The sequence below is a fragment of the Oncorhynchus mykiss genome, chromosome 27, assembly GCF_013265735.2.
Source record: "Oncorhynchus mykiss isolate Arlee chromosome 27, USDA_OmykA_1.1, whole genome shotgun sequence".
Lineage (NCBI taxonomy): Eukaryota > Metazoa > Chordata > Actinopteri > Salmoniformes > Salmonidae > Oncorhynchus > Oncorhynchus mykiss.
The window spans coordinates 20,569,410-20,591,500 of record NC_048591.1 but is presented as its reverse complement, the minus strand read 5'-3'; the positions used below and the strand labels follow the sequence as shown (position 1 = coordinate 20,591,500).

At 42.6% G+C, this 22,091-nt stretch overlaps 1 protein-coding gene across 3 annotated transcripts in view; it reads left to right on the top strand.

Annotated features, from left to right (window-relative positions):
* The window catches only part of si:ch211-149e23.4, a 105,722-nt gene that overhangs the window by 34,994 nt on the left and 48,637 nt on the right, over nucleotides 1–22,091 (top strand). For all 3 annotated transcript variants that reach the window (XM_021587951.2, XM_021587950.2, XM_021587952.2), the window contains exons 2-4: nucleotides 5,342–5,689; nucleotides 12,280–12,464; nucleotides 20,843–20,957. In XM_021587951.2, the coding sequence (XP_021443626.2) occupies nucleotides 5,342–5,689; nucleotides 12,280–12,464; nucleotides 20,843–20,957 (648 nt within the window). The remainder of the gene's footprint in view (nucleotides 1–5,341; nucleotides 5,690–12,279; nucleotides 12,465–20,842; nucleotides 20,958–22,091) is intronic.

Here is a 22,091-nt window from a genome sequence, read left to right as displayed (position 1 = left end):
TATGGTGGTTTTGGAGCAGTGGCTTCTTCCTTGCTTCTTCCTTTTCTTCCTTTTCTTCCTTTCTTCCTTGTCGATATAGGACTCGTTTTACTGTGGATATAGATACTTTTGTACCTGTTTCCTCCAGCATCTTCACGGGGTCCTTTGCTGTTGTTCTGGGATTGATTTGCACTTTTTGCACCACAGTATGTTCATCTCTAGGAGACAGAACGTGTCTCCTTCCTGAGCGGTATGACGGCTGCGTGGTCCCATGGTGTTTATACTTGCATACTATTGTTTGTACAGATGAATGTGGTACCTTCAGGTGTTTGGACATTTCTGGAGGCCTACAATTTTTTTTCTGAGATCTTGGCTGATTTCTTTTGATTTTCCCATGATGTCAAGCAAAGAGGCAAGTGTTTGATGGTAGGCCTTGAAAGACATCCACAGGTACACCTCCAATTGACTCAAATTATGTCATTTAGCCTATCAGAAGCTTCAGAAGCCAGGTCGCAATTATAAATGAGAACTTGTTCTCAACTTGCCTACCTGGTTAAATAAAGGTGAAATAAAAAAATGTATAAAGCCATGACATCATTTTCTGGAATTTTCCAAGCTGTTTAAGGGCACAGTCAACTTAGTGTATGTAAAGTTCTGACTGGAATTGTGATACAGTGAATTATAAGTGAAATAATCTGTCTGTAAACAATTGTTGGAAAAATGACTTGTGTCATGCACAAAGTAGATGTCCTAACTGTCTTGCCAAAACTATAGTTTGTTAACAAGAAATTTGTGGAGTGGTTGAAAAACACATTTTAATGACTTCAACTATAACTGTATCAATCAATAATTTATTTGTTCAACGTCATCATATAACATAAGAGTCATTCATGATTTGAAATGCAATCAAGCATTTTAGCTTTAAAATAAAATAACAAGGAGACCATTGAAATATTAGCGTAAACAGGAAATAGGCCTAAAACGTTCATATTCAGAAATGTTAATCACAATTGGATGTGACTGTTTTTAGTTTTTTCTGTAATAAAGGCTGTACAACAAAAAAACGTATTTAGTGTTGTTTTATAATTTATTTAGTGTTGTTTACATTGTTCCAAACAGTCAGAAAAATTATATTGTTATCTGTACAGCGCCTATTTGGCACACATAATATGCAGGCAGAGCTTGCTCCTTGCCTTCTTTTTGTTGATCTCTTAGTATTTTCCATAACTAGTCACATTTTTCCCACACATCTGACTTCCCCTTTACCTCCTGAGCAACCAGTAAACATTCCCCCATTTCGAGTTTATTTGTCACGTCATCTGCATCCATTTTGCTCTCACGTGTTACGGTGTTCAGAGTTTGTTATAACCAATATATTGATTTGATTATGATATGCTATACAGTGCATTCGGGAAAGTATTCAGATCCCTTGACTTTTTACATATTTTGTTACGTTGAAGCCTTATACTAAAATGGATCCTACAATTACATATTTTTTCATCAATCTATACACAATACCCCATAATGACCAAGCAAAAAAAGTTTTTAGAAATGTTGGCAGATTTATAACTTATTTACATAAGAATTCAGACCCTTGGCCCTCCCGAGTGGGGCAGCGGTCTAAGGCACTGCGTCGCAGTGCTAGAGGCCTCCCTACAGATCAGGGTTCAATCCCGTTCTGTGTCGCAGCCGGCAGCTTGACGAAAGAAATCTCAGCTCACAATTGGCCCAGCGTCATCCGGGTTAGGGGAGGGTTTGGCCGGCTGGGATGTCCTTGTCCCATTGCGCTCTAGCGACTCCTTGTGGCCAGCTGTACAGTGTTTCCTCCGACACATTGGTGCTGCTGGTTTCTGGATTAAGCAAGCAGTGTGTCAAGAAGCAGTGCAGCTTGGCGGGGTCCTGTTTCTGAGGATGCATGGCTCTCGACCTGAGTCCGTACTGGCGTTGCAGTGATGGGACAAGACTGTAACTACCAATTGGATACCACAAAATGTGGTAAAAAAAGTGTAATTTTTGTTTTTAAATGGTAAAAAAGTATTCAGACCCTTTGTTGTGAAACTCAACAATTGAGCTCAGGTTGAGCTCACTGTTTCCATTCATCAACCTTGAGGTGTTTGACAGTGCATTTCAGGGCAAAAACCAAGCCATGAGATCGAAGGAATTGTCCATATGGCTCCGAGACAGATCTGGGGAAGGGTATCAAAAAATGTCTGCAGCATTGAAGGTCTCCAAGAAGACTGTGGCCTCCATCATTCTTAAATGGAAGCGTTTTGAACCACAAATACTTTTCCTATAGCTGGTTGCCTGGCCAAACTGAGCAATCGGGGGAGAAGGGCCTTGGTCAGGGAGGTGACCAAGAATCCGATGGTCGCTCTGACATATCTCCAGAGTTCCTCTGTGGAGTTGGGAGAACCTCTGTGGAGATGGACAACCATCTCTGCAGCACTCCACCAACCAGTCCTTTGTGGTAGAGGGGCCAGACGGAAGCCACTCCTCAGTAAAAAGCACATGACAGCCCGCTTAGAGTTTGCCAAAAGGCACCTAAAGGACTATCAGACTATGTGAAACAAAATTATCTGGTCTGATGAAACCAAGATTGAACTCTGTAGCCTGAATGCCATGCCTCACGTCTGGAGGAAACCTGAAGCATGGTGGTGGCAGCATCATGCTGTGGGAATGTTTTTCAGCGGCAGGGACTGGGAGACTAGGCAGGATTGAGGTAAATATGAACGGAGCAAAGTACAGAGCGATCCGTGATGAAAACCTGCTCCAGAGTGCTCAGGACCTCAGTCTAGGGCAAGAGTTCACCTTCCAACAGGACAACGACCCTAAGCACACAGCCAATATAACACATGAGTGGCTTAGGGACAGGTCACTGAATGTCCTTGAGTGGCCCAGCCAGAGCCCGGACTTGAACCTGATCGAACATCTCTGGAGAGACCTGAAAATAGCTGTGCAGCGATGCTCCCTGTCCAACCTGACAGAGCTTGAGAGGATCTGCAGAGAAGAATGGGAGAAACTCCCCAAATACAGGTGTACCAAAGAAGACTTGATGCTGCAATCGTTGCAAAGGATGCTTCAACAAAGTACTGAGTAAAGGGTCTGAATACTTATGTAAGTGTGATATTTCAGTTTGTAAATTGTGTGTAGATTTATGAGAAAAAGAACGTTTGAGATCCATCACAGCGCAGGTAGGTCTGAGTCGGGCCCGGCACATTCAAATCAATTGCGTTCTGAGTCCCTCTAGTCATTTGTGTGTCTTAATTATTTCATCAAACAGTTTGCTTAAAGCATCAGACAATCTCGGTGCATTTCATTGATTTGATTAAAACACATAGGATGTGTCTATACATGAAAAAATAAACATTTTAAAATTAGACCAAGATTTGTTTTTGTCTGGGACAGCCCTAGTATGGGGGTGTGTGTGTGTGCGCACACGTATACATGTGATCCCTGAAATTACAGGGGAGGCAAGGGAGCAGGGAGAGCCTATATTCCCTCTTAGCCAGGATAGCGTAGCTGTGGTTTCCCTCTCATATTCAAGCACCAGCCAGTAGGCCGCTTTTATTAGCTTACTCCACACACATTGGTAGGTGGAAATTTAGATCTCCCAAATATAACTTTAAATTGCGTTAAGAAAACTCAGACCTTACACTGAATGTTTTGAATGGCATTCATGAAGGCTAGTGCAAGATTTACAACGAGGTGTGCCCCCAACAATTCAATATAGACGACAGGGTTGTAAAAGTTCATTTGAACTTAATGTTTAAACGTATAAAGTATGTGGGTATCAATTACTCATTTGTGTTATTATGTTTAGAGACATTTGACTCTGGTCTTTCTTGGTTGGAATATATTTTGCCCATGATTCTAGGGATTGGACTAACCTGTAATTTAAGATGTATTTCAAGTTCAAATTAATTTCTCTCAAGTTGTAGGCTAGTGATTCATTCAGAGTTTGCTGCCTGTGGTGCTTCTAAATGTTACAGTAGGCATGTATTGCTCAATTTCTTAAATGGTTAGACTAGCTAGTTATTGCAAACATCCAGCACGAGGTGTTAGGCCTATCTAGTAGGAAGTAGGCCTACTGTATAAGCCTCGTCCAAGCCAGAATAGTCCATAGGGCAGGAGACGCCTACCGGTATCTCCTGTTTCTGTAGCGGGAGGCAGCTTGATGTATAAGTACAACCCCTAGACAGACTAGCTTCCTATCTACTATAAATCAAATTAGCTTACTAGGCTTGTATCATGCAGCTTCTACTTTCCAAGCAAAGGAAAACAAAAAGTAGAGGAACACAATACTGCTGAATCTTGTTAGGCTTCATTGCCTCTTTTCCGTCCATTGAAGCAGCTGATTCCCACTGTTTTAAAAAATAAATATGTATTTAACCTTTATTTAACTAGGCAAGTCAGTTCAGAACAAATTCTTATTAACAATGACGACCTACACCGGCCAAACCCGGACGACGCTGGGCCAATTGTGCACCACTCTATGGGACTCCCAATCTCGGCCAGTTGTGATACAGCCTGCCATAATAATGTGCTCACTGCTCATTCTCTCTCCCCATTGGCTTTCTGCGCCTTTACTCAATCACAGCATCTGGACTAGCCAGCCCCCATGAAAAACCAACATTTTACATGTTACAGCAAGCTGAAAATAACTCCCAACATGCATAGACATGAAAGGGCCTTTTAAAAACAGTAAAAAAAAAAAACATCAAATTGCTTTTTATTTCATCTCCTTCCAGAAAGTTTTTTTCCCTTTATAATGCTTTGACTTTATATGGCAAGGTGCTCTAACAATTAGCAGCAGTGACAGTGAGGACGTCCTGTGGTGAAAAGGGAGGCTGAATGTCTGTTGCTGTGTGTTGCGGAGTGTGTTGCTCATTAGGAGTGAACACACATTGAGGGGTTCCAGACTCAGACACATTTCCCTGATAAACCCCATCATAAAGCTAAAAGCCCATCCGTTGTTACACTGTTGAAATACCACCTTAATATCACAAACACACGGCATGACTAGTTGTTCCAGAAAGAAGTCCGGTCAGCCCATTCCCATGGGAAGAGTAACATGAGAGGGAAGTGACGTGATATAGTAGGTTTCATAATGTAGGTCTACCTCGTCAAGGCAGTTTGGTTTCTATGGTTTGGAAGGGGCTGTCGTTTCTGAATAAAAGCATGAAAGAGGAATAAAAAAAAAAGTTGAATAAAAGTTGAAAAGAAGCCCTTGTTGTTCTCCTTTTTGACTGAGGTTCAGTCCTGATTACAGTTTTTATTTTTATGACTGTTCTCAACATGGATCTCTCCTGTAACTATGTCTATATCTAAGTAACTGTGTCTCTCCCCTTCTCCCTGTCTATAGGTGTGTGCAGTAACGAGGTGCTGGTCCCAGAGAGGGTGAGTGCTGTGCTGGGGAAGAACATTACTCTGGGCTGCAGGGTGGAGGTGGGCACCAACCTCAGCCTCACCCAGAGCTCCTGGGAGCGTCGCCTGCCCTCAGGCACTATCACCCTGGCCGTCTTCAACCCCCAGTTTGGCATCTCCATCTCCCCAGACTACACCAGACGCCTGTCCTTCCTGAACCCCTCCGTGCACGATGCCACAATCGTCCTGGAAGGCGTGGGATTTCAGGACAGCGGGTCTTACACGTGTAAAGTGGCGACGTTCCCACTGGGCAACACGCAGGCATCCACCACCGTCAATATACTAGGTATGTGGAACTCTTAGACTGCTTCAGACCTGGTCAATTGACCTTATTCCCTTTATAGTGCACTACTATTGACCAGGACCTGCATTGGGCTCTAGTCAAAAGTAGTGCACTATAGATGAAATAGGGTGCCATTTTGGATGCTACACCAATGGGCCCTAGTCAAAAGCAGTGCTCTAAATGGGGAATAGGCTGTCATTTGGGATACAGACACTCGGCGTCCGCCATAAAGAAACAGTTACTTTTTGTACTGTAGAAGCATATAGCACCAGCTCCATTTTACCTGGATTTCCTTTCTCAGAAAATGTTCTCATTGTCCCCATGAATTATAGGAGGTCAGTTCAGACTTGATAAATATTCATACAGCTAGCCTTATTACTGTAGGAGCCAAATGCCACATAGATTTACTGACTTAATATAAACAAATCCACACGTAAAGGTTCCAACTCGTATGGACACATTATAAAGTAGCACCTTACTGAGAGTGAACTTTAAGGATTGTTGTGCGGCCAGCATGTGTTTCCACCCCTATAATGGTTGATTGGATTGTGGACGGTGATGAAAGCTGCAGCCAGCCAGGCTTCATGTGTATCTCTCCTGAGTCTGAGTCCCAAATAGCACCCTATGCCCTATGTAGTGCACTACTTTTGACTGGTGAAAGTAGTGCACAATATAGGGAATAGGGTGCCATTTGACACTCGGCCTCAGGCAGGCTCTGATGACTAATGAGGGCTACATTAAGTGCTGCTGTGACAGGATGCTGCCTGCCTCGACTCAGTGTCTGGGCCTCCACAGCCTTCCATTAGCCCACATTTACCTTTAGTCTTTCTGTCTCCCAAATGGCATGGTCTTCTCTAGTGCACTGCTTTTGACCAGGGGCCATGGGGAATAGTGTCATTTGGGACGTAACCTTGGCTTCCACCTGCCTTCCTTTACTCTGTGTTGTTGTTTATTGGGGGTGTTTTATTTCTTACCACTGTGAGTGGATACACTCCTCTTCTGAGAATAATCACTGATATAAAAACAAAAAGCTCATAGCTTCCCTTTCAACAACGGTTGTAAGAATGTAATAGTCTGGGACAGATTTGAATCTTATAAGAGGAGTGCAGTGTACATTCAGGTAATGAAACCCCCCCCACCCCCCATTCTCTCTTTCTCGTTCTGTCTCTCTCTCCCACCCCCTTCCTTCTAACCTTACAAAAGGCAAAGGGTTACATTTTAATGGTAGGAGGAGCTTTGTAAACAATGGCAAAGGAATAATACACCACCACCGAAACTCTGAGAATTAGAATGACCTTTTGTTTGGGATTGGTATTGCTGACAAGGAAGTGAGAAACATTATGCATTTTTCTAGGAGACTGAGTTTCTGCTAAGACTTAAAAGAGAAAACAAGACAACACTTAAAAAAGCTGCATTAATGAAGATGTCAAGTGATGATACTAGGCCTGACATTGCGGCAAACTCCACAGTCTGGCCCAGTCCCACTTTAACTTTCTGAGTTATTGTATCATCAAACCATAAGCGGTCTTCTACTCAGGCACAGATCTCTCTGTATGACTCACTGATAGCCATGTTTTACTGTCCATGACATGCATTTGATGTGGAGCAATAACATCTTCTCTTTTCAGCTGAGTCATAAAAACTAAAAAGAACATAACCTCGCAGCAGTGCAGTGACATGGCAAGACTTGTTCAATTGTTGAGGGTCAAATTAAATTTGTATGTTTTATTGTTAGAAGTTGTTTCATTAGATAATCAAAATATCCATTCTCTATGATTTACTTGATCATCCAATGAGCCCCATAAATGCAGAGATTGGTGATAATTGTAATTATTTTTAAGTGTACTGATTGAAATGTCAAAACTGTGGAGATACTGCATGGTTTGACCACTGGCCTTACAGTTGAACTGTAGTCCTGGTTGGCTGGCTTTGTCAGCCTTTACTATTCAGTTCAACCAAAAATAATTTGCAGCATTTTCATTTCATTTCTGCATTTCCTGCACTAATTTGACATAATTTCCACACTTCCATGTAGGGCTCCACGATATGGGCAAACAAGCTAGTCCTTAATTTTCAGTGAACTGTTGAAATCATGAAAATAGAATGAAGGTTGAGGGTTCGAGACCTGCTCCCTGCTGTTTCATTACAATATTCATGCTTTGCGTATTCCTCTTTGATTTATAAAATCAAATCAAATGTTATTGGTCACATACACATGGTTACACATGGTTAGCAGGTGGTGAAGAAGGAGCCTTCTTTACCACACTGTGTTGGTGGACCATTTGCTGCACAAACAACAAGCTGATTTAGGTCTACACCATCACTGGTATTATCAGCCTGTATCACTACTTATGTTTGCTCTGACTCATTACATTTATTAGCTAGCTAAACAACTAACTAGCGATTAGCATTAGTGGCTAACAGGATTTCGGCCCAACTTGCGTAGAAAATACAATCTAGCTGTTTTCATATGTAAGAAACACAAACTAATAGTGTAATTATATAATGCTAGTGGATTTATATTAAGAAGCAAAGTGAAAACTGCATTGTTTTCTTCAACTTTGTTGCATGTGCTGCATTGACCATTCAGACTGAATGCAAGTATCTGTCTCGTGTTCCAGGAACAACAAATGCGCTCCTTGAGTGACGGGGCGGGGCTAGGTCTGTGTGGAAAGCGGCATGGAGAGAGAGTGGAGAGAGATGACTCAAGAAGCAAAGTAAACTATAAAAATCTATGTTATACACTGTATCACATTTAACAAACCAAAACATTCAAATACCGTTATAGAAGGTAAAGTAAAAACCCAAACTGGATCGTGCATCAATACCAGTTGTCAGGCTGGTAGGTGTAACTGGTGTAGAAAGTCAGGCGCAGGAGAGCAGAGATGAGTGAAACAGCGCACTTTACTCGACAGCACAAAGTAAACCATTTACAAAGTGCTAAAAGAACGGTTACCACAAAAACATGGGTGATAAACAGCACCCGGTACAAACCAGCCGGAACATTCCGACCTGAACAAAATAACAATCACACACAAAGACATGGGGGAAACAGAGGGTTAAATACATGACCAGTAATTGGGAAATTAAAACCAGGTGTGTGGAAAAACGAGACAAAACAAATGGAAAAATGACAAATGGATCGGCGATGGCTAGAAGACCGGTGACGTCGACCGCCGAACACCACCCGAACGAGGAGAGGCATCAACTTCGGCCGAAGTCGTGACGCCAGTATATCGTAAAATAAGGTATACCGCCCAGCCCTACGCGTTCATGGGAGCATAGCGGAACTGGGCAGTGCGTGGGTGAGACAGGGCCAACACGGCTCCTAATGCCCACTCTCTGCCTGTCTGACGGAAAATCATTACCCTCTGCACTCAACAAGATAGATCTAAACCACCCCCTCCTGACAGCCTCTCCAAATTAGCACGTACCCCTGATTTGGTTACACTGGCGGGAAGGGGATAAGGGGGTGGGCTATAGGCTATAGGGTGCTATGGGTGCCATAACACAACAGAGCTACTGTGGTCGGTCAGTCAGTGGGGTGGGGAGGGGGGAGTGTTAATTAGATGAGGGTGTGGGGCACAATGTGAGCAGGTTGATTGAGATGGCTGCATGATGCCTGTGCATAGGAAACAGGTATATTTTTAGAAGAGGGAGTCTCTGGGGTGTCGTTCCACTGTGAGGAGGGGTACGGCAGATGTCTGGGGGCGATGGCCTTGTCTGGAGGATCTGTATGTGTGCCCCACATGCCACACTGTCACTGTGAAATGAAGTCCAGCAGCTGTTAGTGCCGTGCCCTCTGCAAGGAGAGGAGACCATGGACAGAGAGAAAGAGAGGGGGAAGGAGAAATGGACATGGCAAAGAGAGAGAGCAGGGTAGGGGAGATTCAGTAGCCTGACAACTGACACTAAATGTTTCTGCTGCTCTGTCATTCTCTACAAACTTTAGTCTGAGACTACCGTCATTTAAGTTGTTTGTGTTGACAAGGGGCAGGAGGGGCGTTGTACAAAATAAAGTTGTCTCTAACCAATCGGAGTATCAAAGCCAATGCCAAATTTTCAAACCACTGCTTTACCCACGTGTGTTCTGGCTCTGGCCCAACCCATTGGTTTCTGGACCAATCAGACTGTCCCAAACGTGTTTGCGTTCGGTGAAAGGTCGGGGAGGTACTCAGATCCAGACTCCTTGCAGAGAACAAACTAACATCATTGGGTGTGGCGTAGCGGTTGGCCGGAGCAAGGAATCTGGGTAGCCAGGCAAGAGATTCAGATGAGTAATGATGGAAAAGAAAGGCAGCCTGACAGCTCCTTGAATCATAGATCTTAACACTAGAGCCAATTTGTGAAGTGGAGTAGTGCTTTCTAGCCTCTCTCCCTCTCCTGAACCTGTGGAATTGTGCTAATGAAATTCCACAAAATACACAACATGCACAGCATCAGATTAGCAAAAAAATGGAACTGCACATTATCCAAACAGGTTGACTCATGAAAGCCTTTAGCCTAGCGTATTTACTTCACACAAAGTTGCCATAAATTCAAAGCACAAGCATAATTGGCATTGCTGGACTGCAGACGCGAACGCAGTTAATAAACCCTATAGGAAACGCCTACAGTATATCCTATAAAATAATTTGTGTCTCTTTGAGCAGTCATTGTGACTCTTCAGACAGTCACAAATTTAGTAGGCCTAGGCACAATTCACTACATAGGCATCTCTGTCACAGACATGAAGCCTGTTAACAATTCAGAGGCATGAGGGAAATTTCTATCTTCTCCTGTCCTAGAGCCTAGGCTATTTTCCTATCCAGTCCCAATCCTACGGAGAAATCCGGACTCCTGTCTCGCATGAAAATTCATAACTTTATTCTGTAGGTTGCATTATCAAAGCACTTCTTTCTCCTATGCATGTCAAAATACCGCTATAATGTTTCCCCCTCTTCTCTCCGCAGTCTCGTACTTGCTAGCCAAGTGAGCGCTTCGGTAGAGAATGTGTTATCAACAAACGATATGAGAGTAGATATCGATATTTTAGAACAAGAGTTGGTCCCTGTTAAGATATGTACCTTGATATTGAAAATATTCCACTCTTCATCTCCCCGTTATTCATCTCCCCGTTATTCTTCTTCTCATTTACTTCTCCCCAAACCCTCCGCTTGGTCGGCTTCGCAAGCGTTCCCGAAAGTCTTCTGCTATCTGTATAATCATCAACTAGATTTTGCCAAATATAGGAGATATTCCGTCATTCGTTAAAAGGAGGTTATCTAGCAGGTTTAGCAACTTTGGTCATTTAACTTTTTTTGACTACTGTCACAAAGTTTGTATGATTCAACAACGCTATACTCTGGGTGTGCTCTGTGAAATGCGCTGAATTAATTGAGGAACATGATAACGCTCTGAATTTATGGACCGCCTGTTTTGCAATTCACAACAATGTCATTGCTGATCAAAGATAGTTACTAAATATCAGTTTCATTTGCTCTTATTTGAGGAGAACCTTGGCATAGTGACCATATCTTGGTTTTAAACCCTTTAAATGGGCACTTCTGATTTTTGCGCTATTTCTTTGCGGTATTTCCTTGGACTCTCGGGATAAATATGACTTATTTTTATCTTTAGTATTACGTCTGTCGGTGCACTAGAACAGTGAGAGTCTGTGAAACAGGTAGAGTGTTATGTTACAGCGGTCACTGTCCGTTCACATGGATCTGTTTATGCTTCTCTATTGAGAGAAATCTGTGTCACGACTGATGTCTCAACCCACAGTAACTCAGCATCCTCACAGGAAGCCGGTGTAACATAACCCTAGCTCTAAAGCACTGAATAGCAGCACACATTAACAGCAACCCAACTCCCCAGTTCAGGACTGGACACCACACAATGAAACACAGACACACACAACAGCACGGAGTATTATGTCTGACAACAACTGTTTTTCTAAGTCATTATGAACCGTATTAGCAAGCCATGAGTAGTAGGAGCAGTTTGAAAGTACAGCATTTACAACACAAAATCCATTGTTTTGGTTTAGGAGGAAGGGAATATAATTCAAACAGCTTCATGGAGATGCTCCAAAAGTCACTCTAATATAAATGTCTTGGTCGATGCTGCACAGTAATTTTCCTTTCATATACACAGAAACATGTCTCACAGACGTCTCCATCTCCAGCAAAATAACAATAAAAAGAGTTGAGTTCCCTTCAAAGTGCTCCTATAGTATCAGATTGCTTGGCTCATCAATTTTTAATAGATATCTGTGAAATGCAGGAAATCAATCTACTGTGTCTGGCAGCAGAGTGTATGAGTGTCCCATGGCCACTTCCTCCTCTCTGTCCATATCCCTGTCCCTGTTTTATGATGCACATTATTTATTCATCTTCCATATACAAAATATCAATACTCATTTTGTAATCTATTCTGTTTTGTCATCTCTCCGAGAGCCCCTTTTCCTCTCTCTCCCACTCCATCTCTCTCTCTCTTTCTCTCTCTCTCAATGTTTTTTGTCTGTATGTACAGTATATTTTCTATGCCGCTAAGTGAATTGCCTCATTGGGAAAATTATAGTTTTATAATCTTATCTCTCTCTCTCCTAGTGGAGCCCAAGGTCTACGTCTCCGCCGGATCTACGGCCCTGGTGGATGGTGGTAATGAATCAGTGGCGGCCACCTGCATAGCAGAGCGCGGCCGGCCTGCAGCCGAGGTGTCCTGGGAGACTGAGCTGTTTGGCCGCTCTGAGGTCCAGACGCAGGATGAGCCCAACGGCACCTCCACCACGCAGGTACAAACAGAACAGAGCTACTGCTTTGACATTACACCACAGTACCGTGTTTCAAACGTCAACTTATTCCCTACATAGTGCACTACTTTTGACGAAGGCCAGTTTTTGTCAGTTTTGCCCTAGTCAAAAGTAGTGCAAAATATAAAGGGAATAGGGTGCCATTTGGGACAAAGGCATGGTCTCACACACAATCAACCTCCTCATGGGGTGTATGTACAGTACCAGTCAAAGGTTTGGACAAACCTACTCTTTCCAGAGTTTTTGCTACATTGTAGAATAATAGTGAAGACATCATAACTATGAAATAACACTTATGGAATCACTTAGTAATCAAAAAAGTGTTAAGATTATTCAAAGTAGCAACCCTTTGCCTTGATGACAGCTTTGCACACTCTTGGCATTCTCTCAACCAGATTCACAAGGTAGTCATCTGGAATACATTTCAATTAACAGGTGTGCCTTGTGAAAAGTTACTTAATGCGTTTGAGCCAATCAGTTGTGTTGTGACTAGGGCTGTGACGGTCGCGAAATTCTCAGTCGGTGATTGTCAAGCAAATAACTGTCGGCCTCACGGTAATTGAGCGGTAATTAACATAAACACATTTAGCTTCTCCTGGCTTCCACGCCTACAAGCCATTTTTAAAAGTCTAATAAATCCATGTAGTATAGCATACACCTTCACAATAAATCCATTATTTATGTTAGACAGGTCTAAAGAAGCATGATATGAAGAAAATGTAGTCTATTTCAGAAGAAAAGAATAGCATACTCTGAGTTGTCCTTATGTTAGGTCCTGATGTGGCTATGCCAAATGGCTGTGGGCTACACTAGTTCATTTAGCAGACAAGATTTGCTTATAATTCCGTGCCATTATTTTATAGTATGAAGAATACAATTGTGATTTGAGGGAGTGTGCTCGTGCGGCTATTCTGTGTTAAGCCGTTAACAAAGGTACTCCTATATGCTTAATTTAGAGTTATTCATGTAACTTTAGTTATTCTACGAAGGTTGGGCTATATGTGTAGATTTTTTATACATTGTAAAGCTGCATGATGAGACCAATGGTGATTTGAAAAACGTTGCTTGAAAGGCATGAGCTCTACTTTGTTTTTTTGCGCAGGCTGTACACACTCCAATAGTTTCTCATTCATAATTTGACAAACACTTGATAATGCCTCGAATTTCACGTCAGCATCCCCTTTGTTGCCGTAATGCACCCTAAAATAATTCATGCCTTTTGCGGCCCGGATTGCTGCGTTGTGCCTTTCTCCCTGAGTGTTCTGCGCATTCCAAAGCGTCTATCACTCACACAGCTCTCCGTCACTTGATCGGGTGTTTCTCACAGGCTACAAGTGAAGACAGACATATCAAATCAAATGTATTTATATAGCCCTTCGAACATCAGCTGATATCTCAAAGTGCTGTACAGAAACCCAGCCTAAAACCCCAAACAGCAAGCAATGCAGGTGTAGAAGCACGGTGGCTAGGAAAAACTCCCTAGAAAGGCCAAAACCTAGGAAGGAACCTAGGGAGGAACCAGGCTATGTGGGGTGGCCAGTACTCTTCTGGCTGTGCCGGGTGGAGATTTTAACAGAACATGGCCAAGATGTTCAAATGTTCATAAATGACCAGCATTGTCAAATAATAATAATCACAGGCAGAACAGTTGAAACTGGAGCAGCAGCACGGCCAGGTGGACTGGGGACAGCAAGGAGTCATCATGTCTGGTAGTCCTGAGGCATGGTCCTAGGGCTCAGGTCCCCCGAGAGAGAGAAAGAAAGAGAGAATTAGAGAGAGCATACTTAAATTCACACAGGACACCGGACAGGACAGGAGAAGTACTCCAGATATAACAAACTGACCCTAGCCCCCCGACACAAACTACTGCAGCATAAATACTGGAGGCTGAGACAGGAGGGGTCAGGAGACACTGTGGCCCCATCCGAGGACACCCCCGGACAGGGCCAAACAGGAAGGATATAACCCCACCCACTTTGCCAAAGCACAGCCCCCACACCACTAGAGGGATATCTTCAACCACCAACTTACCATCCTGAGACAAGGCCGAATATAGCCCACAAAGATCTCCGCCACGGCACAACCCAAGGGGGGGCGCCAACCCAGACAGGAAGATCACATCAGTGACTCAACCCACTCAAGTGACGCACCCCTCCTAGGGACGGCATGAAAGAGCACCAGTAAGCCAGTGACTCAGCCCCTGTAATAGGGTTAGAGGCAGAGAATCCCAGTGGAAAGAGGGGAACCAGCCAGGCAGAGACAGCAAGGGCGGTTCGTTGCTCCAGAGCCTTTCCGTTCACCTTCACACTCCTGGGCCAGACTACACTCAATCATATGACCCACTGAAGAGATGAGTCTTCAGTAAATACTTAAAGGTTGAGACCGAGTTTGCGTCTCTCACATGGGTAGGATGCATCTGCTTGCTTCCTTATCCAATTCGAGGTGCATATTGAAGATATTGGAAGAAGTGTCCACAAGATGAGTAGGTAACGAACAGCTAAAGCTCTAGCCTATGTCAGTCTACTCTCCCCCATAATACAAAAGTCGACCTATTCTATTCTGTGCGAGAAATAAATATTCCATACATAGTCTGGGACAGTGGGATGTGATAGATCCCAAATGAATAGCATCCCCAAAACTTTTTTATGCAGTGTGGCTGACGCAACAGATCAGAATGTTTAGCTTAAAATGTTGATAAACTATTAGGCTATTTCTTCACATTATAAGCTCAGCAATGCGCACATTATAGAAGGCTATAAGCGCAAATGTTTCATTAGCGGAAAACACCATTATCAAAGTGACCGCAAATGCAATTATGCATTATGCAATCTTTATTGTGAAAATGATCTTACCCAAATTTGAAACTCACGCGCTGGATATATGCCAGTTGTAAAGCGGATTAATGTGCTTAATTTTAAGAAGTTATTTGGCCACTTTAGTTGTGATACAAACCTTATTAAAACGTATAGGCCTATGGGCTAGGCTACATGAGGTGTGCGACTACCATTCGAACAAGTCACAAAAAAAAGGCATTGTTTCTTATGCTGGGCATCATTCACAAGTGATAATATATCATTCACAAGTGATAGGCTAATATTAATATCAGACTATTCTTGATTTATTATTGTCTTTACATATACTAAATAATATATGTGTGACATTTGTTTTGATTTAGAATGGACCATTATTATGCACCTGTACCAAAACAGGGGCACCCAGGAAAAAATAAATGTCATTTATGCACTAAATAGTGAATGGAGGACGCTTTTCCCCTTGGTTTATTTTCATGCCAGACAGGTAGTCTGTAAGGTAAATTGTTAATATTCATCTATGCATGTTCATCTATCCTGTTGTAAATATAAGCAATGTGCTTAATATTAGTGCTTAATATTAGTAAAGTTGAGAAGTAAATATAGTAGGCCTAGCCTATAGAAAGCTGAGGGAATCCTCCTCTTTTTAATAGCGGCCATCTCCTGCAATTGCATAGCCTAAAGAAATGTTAAGCAACATGAGTTCATGTGCTCTCATGAAAGGGTTTGATTAGATTTTCAAATACATTTGATGTCAGAGTAATTCGAAGGACAAAAGAGTGCTGAGTACCAGGCAGTTAGTAAGTTTGGTAGACTACTAAAGACCAGCAGCAGCAGCATCAGAGCTTGGAGAAGCCTAATTACCATGACTAAACGGTCATGTGGAATTTGACTGCCTTCATGACTTGTGACTGCCGGTGTGGCGGTAATACGGTCACCGCAGCAGCCCTACTTTTGACAAGGTAGGGGTGGTATACAGAAGATAGCCCTATTTGGTAAAAGACCAAGTCCATATTATGGCAAGAACTGCTCAAATAAGCAAAGAGAAACAACAGTCTATCATTACTTTAACATTGTATAGTATTAACATTCTGTATACTCCCCTACAATCGAAGAAAAACAGCTTAATTGAATTTTAAACCCCAAATCTATTTTGCATGAAGAAACAACCTGTCATTCATCACAAACTTTGTGAATATCTGGGTTTTCCCTCTTCACAATGCAGAAAGATTGCATTTAATCAGTGGACACCACTCGTTTTTATTACAACACACCTGTCACATGTTTTCTTTACTAAAGTAGAGGCTATTATTATTATTGCTAAAGGTACTGCGTAGGTGTAAACACACTTTTTTTAGCAAGAGATAGCACTTGTATAGCCTAAGAAAGTAGCAGAAATGTGCAGAAAGTAGTTTTGAATGCATTTTATTGAAGGGAAATAATAACAGTCTTGGACTTTTTTTGTCAACATAGTGATATATTCTTATATACTGTACGATGAGGCATTCAACTACAAAATACTAGTCTTCTCCCATTCTTTGAACCATACCCCCACCCACAAGGTGTATAAACAACAACAATAAATAAGAATAAAATAAGATAATAGATACAAAACAAAAACGTGAAGAACATAAATCAATAAACTCTAATTAGCACATGTAGGACAGTATGCAAGTGTGTGTGCATGGACTTTGCAGGTGTATTTCTCACATGTGCAGGACATAGTATTTGTTTTACAGTTATCGTGTCTTTGGCATCATTAAACTGAAGATGAATCTTTATCAAATGACTCTGTAATTATTATTACGCGATTAAACTGATTAATCATGTAACTGTAATTGACTTGGAAGTTGGGGCACCAAGGAAAATATTCAGATTACAAAGTTATAATTTTCCTAATATAACTTTTCAGATATTTTCATATCTGATCAATAGTCTTCTGATTAATTAATTCTTCTTTACCTCATGTTAGTCTCATTCCAAATGTTGTAAATTGTTGGTTATCTGCACGAACCCAGTCTTCACTCTGAGTCATCCATACATCAATTGTCTTAAATCATTTATTTATTAACTAACTAAACAATCACAGAAGTGCACACACAAACAAACAAAGTAAATATGGTTACAAGAAATTATGTTGAAAAGTTTGTTTCTGTTGGAGAGTTTGTCCGCCCTCTCTGTCGTGGTTAGAATGGATAGTTCAGAGTGACAGTCATTCATGTCGTTATGGATAGATGTTTCGGTGGTTGTTGGTCTTCGCGTTCAATGATACCGAATTCCTAGCTGCAGACTAGTAATTAATATCAAAGACTTGATCTTATTCTGTCGGTATCGATAATCTAAGAGTTTAACCACGTGGTATGGTTAAAAGATTCATCCATCTACTCAAACATTGGCCCTCTCGTTATCGAGGTAAGCTGGTCTGCAACCTTTGTCCTCTCGTAATTGAGGGAAACATGGTCTGTTGAGAAATTCTCAAAGTCGGGGATTTATTCGGGAGAGCAGAAAAGGGCTGTCTCATGACGCCAGGTCCGAACTGGGCTCATGGGCGGTCCTCTGATTTAGTTAAACTCAAAAGGGAATTGGAGTTTCCTTCATTTAACAGTCCAAAATCACATTACACAATTTTACAAACAGTATCATCTTCACTCATTCATCTTATACAACAATTAGATGTAAACCTCATATCTGAGGCTATTATATAAACAGCGTTATGGTAATGTGGCCGTATTGTCTCCCATGAGTGTCACAAAATTGTACCAAACGGACCAGTTCGTAGCTGGATTCTTCACCGATATTTTATACCTTCTCCAGAACACAAATGTTGTTCGGACCTCAAGTTCTGTGACGTGGAAGAAATTCCTTTGTTCTCTTTGAAAATTCACTCTGTCTCTATACTGTGGCCATGAGGAGATATCATCTCCTCCAGGAATTTACGACCTCTCTCTGACCACAGCAGCCTGGGTGTAGGAGACAGGGAGAGGGGGATGGGGTGTGCTGTACCCAAAGAGGGCAATGTCATGACACAGTCATTCTTTGGGGGGGAAGAATTGGCATCTCCTCCTCGTGCCTGCCCCAGCTGCAGCCTCAGGTGGATCAGGACAAGAGTCAGCCCCCTGAACAGCTTTCACAAGTGTTGCAGAGGCTGCTGTGCGGGGGAGGCGCTCCCTTTGAATGTGTGGGGTTTCAAGTGACTTTCCCAGCTGCTCCAGGAACACCCTCCTCTTGTTCCGCTTATCAGGCATCCAGGTAGGGTTAATCTTGTTCAATATCACGAAGGTATTTACACATCAATGATGTTATGGAAGATGACCAGGGGCCAGCGGGCAGTCATCCTCCTGCAGCTGTAAGTTCCAATCACCTTGTCCAGGTTGTCCACGCCTCCTTTGTTGTGGTTGTGGTCCAGGATGATGGCTGGCTTCCTGTCCTCACGATCACTGATCTCAGCCGTTTTGTGCAGTGTGCTCAGGAGGACCACATTGGGAGGTAAGAAACTAGAGTGGTGGTGGGGTTGAAGGCAATCTTTGATGAGAAGGCCTCTCTCCCCCTTGTTGCGAGGAGTGCAGGGGGGAGCTCAGGATTGTTCTTTCTAACTGTGCCAACCATGGTGATCTTCCCCTTCAGGAGCTGCTGGCTGAGCTCATAAGAGGTGAAGAAATTGTTACACGTGACATTGTGCCCCCTCAGTTCATCTGTCACATCAAGCACAACCCGCATCCCCTGGTTCTTCTCCGGGCCTCCACTGGTCAGCTTCCCTGTGTAGACTTGCATCTTCCAAGGGTAGCTGGATTGTGCATCACATGCCACCCATATCTTGATGCCATACTTTGCTGGCTTTCTGGGCATATACTGCCGGAAAGGACAGCGACCTTTTGACAAAAGAGATTACTATCAGTAATTTGTGTCAGTGTCACAGAAAACAATCACATAAATAAATGATATTACAGCAATACATAATACAATTAACAGTGAAAATCACTTACATAGCCGATCTGAAAAAATGTTTTACCTCTGAATGGAACCAGTTGCTCATCCACTGTTACTTCAGGCCCAGGGTTGTAGAGGTATGGCAGATGCTCCACCCACTTCTCCCAGACCTCTCTTATGGCCACCAGTTTGTCTCTCACATGTCTTGCAGGTCTTGACTCACGGGTATCAAATCATAGCATTCTTGAGAAAGTGTGGTAGACTTTCAGTGGCATCGTGGAATGGAAAATTGCCCTTCCACTCTCTGCATCCCAGAGACTACATGTAGCCTCGGGACCTATGCACACCCGCCAAGATTAGCAGCCCTATGTAGGCACACAGGTCAATCTCATCCATCCTTTTCCAGTTGTCTCCAGGATGAATTTTTCAATGGCTGGTGTGATGAACATGTAGAATGGTGAGGCGATGTCCTGGGCATGGGCAACTGCATGTTTTGTGGGCCTTGGGGTCATTCTTATGACATGTTGTGCCGCCATCCTGCCCTGGTTGTAATATGGTGACAAGGACCATGTTATTTTGCTGTTCTTTGACAAAAATGTCTCTCTTTCAGCTTGGGGGATTTTTCTTCTTCTGAAGATGATGCATCGTGCTCTGGGTTGTATTCTTCCCCATCTTCTTCTTTAGAGACCTCCTCCTCTTCTAAATCATTATTCTCTTGTTCCACCTGGACAAAAAAAATGAACACTCTAGGAAACATCATCAACTTTTAAGTTGAAAAATTATCATTTAAGGGGTTTTCTCTTAAGACCCTTAAGACAACACAAGGGTTAAGACATGAAGGTCAGTCAATGCGGAACATTTCAAGAACTTTAAAAGTTTCAAGTGCCGTCGCAAAAACCATCAAGCTCTATGATGAAATTGGCTCTCATGAGGACCGCCACAGGAAAGGAAGATCCAGAGTTACCTCTGCTGCAGAGGATAAGTTCATGAGTTACCAGCCTCAGAAATCAAAATAAATGCTTCACAGAGTTCAAGTAAAATACACATCTCAACATCAACTGTTCAGAGGAGACTGCATAAGTCAGGCCTTCATGGTCAAATTGCTACAAAGAAACCACTAATATGAAGAGGAGACATGCTTGGGCCAAGAAACACAAACAATGGACATTAGACCAGTGGAAATCTGTCCATTGGTCTGAGGAGTCCAAATTTTTGATTTTTGGTCCCAATCGCCATGTCTTTCTGAGACGCAGAGTAGGTGAACGGATGATCTCCCCTTGTGTGATTCCCTCCATGGAACATGGAGGAGGAGGTGTGATGGTGCTTCCCTGGTGACAGGGTGGCTACTTTGAAGAATCTAAAATATATTTTGATTTGTTTAACACTTTTTTGGTTACTACATGATTCCATATGTATTATTTCATAGTTTTGATGTCTTCACTATTATTCTACAATGTAGAAAATAGTGAAAATAAAGAAAAACCCTTGAATGAGTAAGTGTGTCCAAACTTTTGACTGGTACTGTATATAGATCATGAAGCAGGCATGCAAAGCTCACACAAACACTCTTTAAACAAGCTTAAATATTTACACGTCTAACAACATGTCGCCTCCACCACCCAGGTGCGCTACGTGTTGGAGCCACGGAGACACTCCCAGGGCCACACGCTCACCTGCGTGGTGCGCCACCCGGCCCTGCAGACTGAGTTCAGGATACCATACGTGCTCAATGTGCAGTGTGAGTGTTTTACATTTCTTTCATTTAACCTTTATTTAACTAGGCAAGTCAGTTGAGAACAAATGTGTATTTACAATGACGGTGTTTGGGGGGACCAGGCGGACAGGGCAGCAGAGCAGTAGGGTCATTGAAATGGAACAATTAGATCATCTTTTACATGATTAGTACAGTGCATTCGGAAAGTATTCAGACCCCTTGCCTTTTTCCACATTTTGTTACCGTTACAGCCTTATTCTAAAATTGATTTTAAAAAAAATCCTCATCAATCTACACACAATACCCCATAATGACAAAGTGAAAACATGTTTTTAGAAATTTTAGCAAATGTATTAAAAATCAAAAACACCTTATTTACATAAGTATTATCAGACCCTTTGCAATGAGACTCGAAAGTGAGCTCAGGTGCATCTTGTTTCCGTTGATCACCCTTGATATGTTTCTACAACTTAATTGGAGTTCACCTGTGGTAAGTTCAATTGACTGGACATGATTTGGAAAGGCACACACCTGTCTATATAAGGTCCCACAGTTCATAGTGCATGTCAGAGCAAAAACCAAGCCATGAGGTCGAAGGAATTGTCTGTAGATCTGAGACAAGATTGTGTCGAGGCACAGATCTGGGGTAGTATACCAAAACATTTCTGCAGCGTTGAAGGTCCCAAAGAACACAGTGGCCTCCATCATTCTTAAATGGATGAAGTTTGGAACCACCAAGACTCTTCTTAGAGCTGGCTGCCCGGCCAAACTGAGCAATCGGGGGGAGAAGGGCCTTGGTCAGGGATGTGACCAAGAACCCGATGGTCACTCTGACAGATCGCCAGAGCTCCTCTATGGAGGAACATGACAGCCAGCTTGCAGTTTGCCAAAAGGCGCCTAAAGGACTCAGACCATGAGAAACAAGATTCTCTGGTCTGTTGAAACCAGGATTGAACTCTTTGGCCTGAATACCAAGCATCACGTCTGGAGGAAACCTGGCACCATCCCTAATGTGAAGGATGGTGGTGGCAGCATCATGCTGTAGGGATGTTTTTCAGTGGCAGGGACTGGGAGATTGGTCAGGATTGAGGAAAAGATTAACAGAGTAAAGTACAGAGAGATCTTTGATGAAAACCTGCTCCAGGACCTCAGACTGTG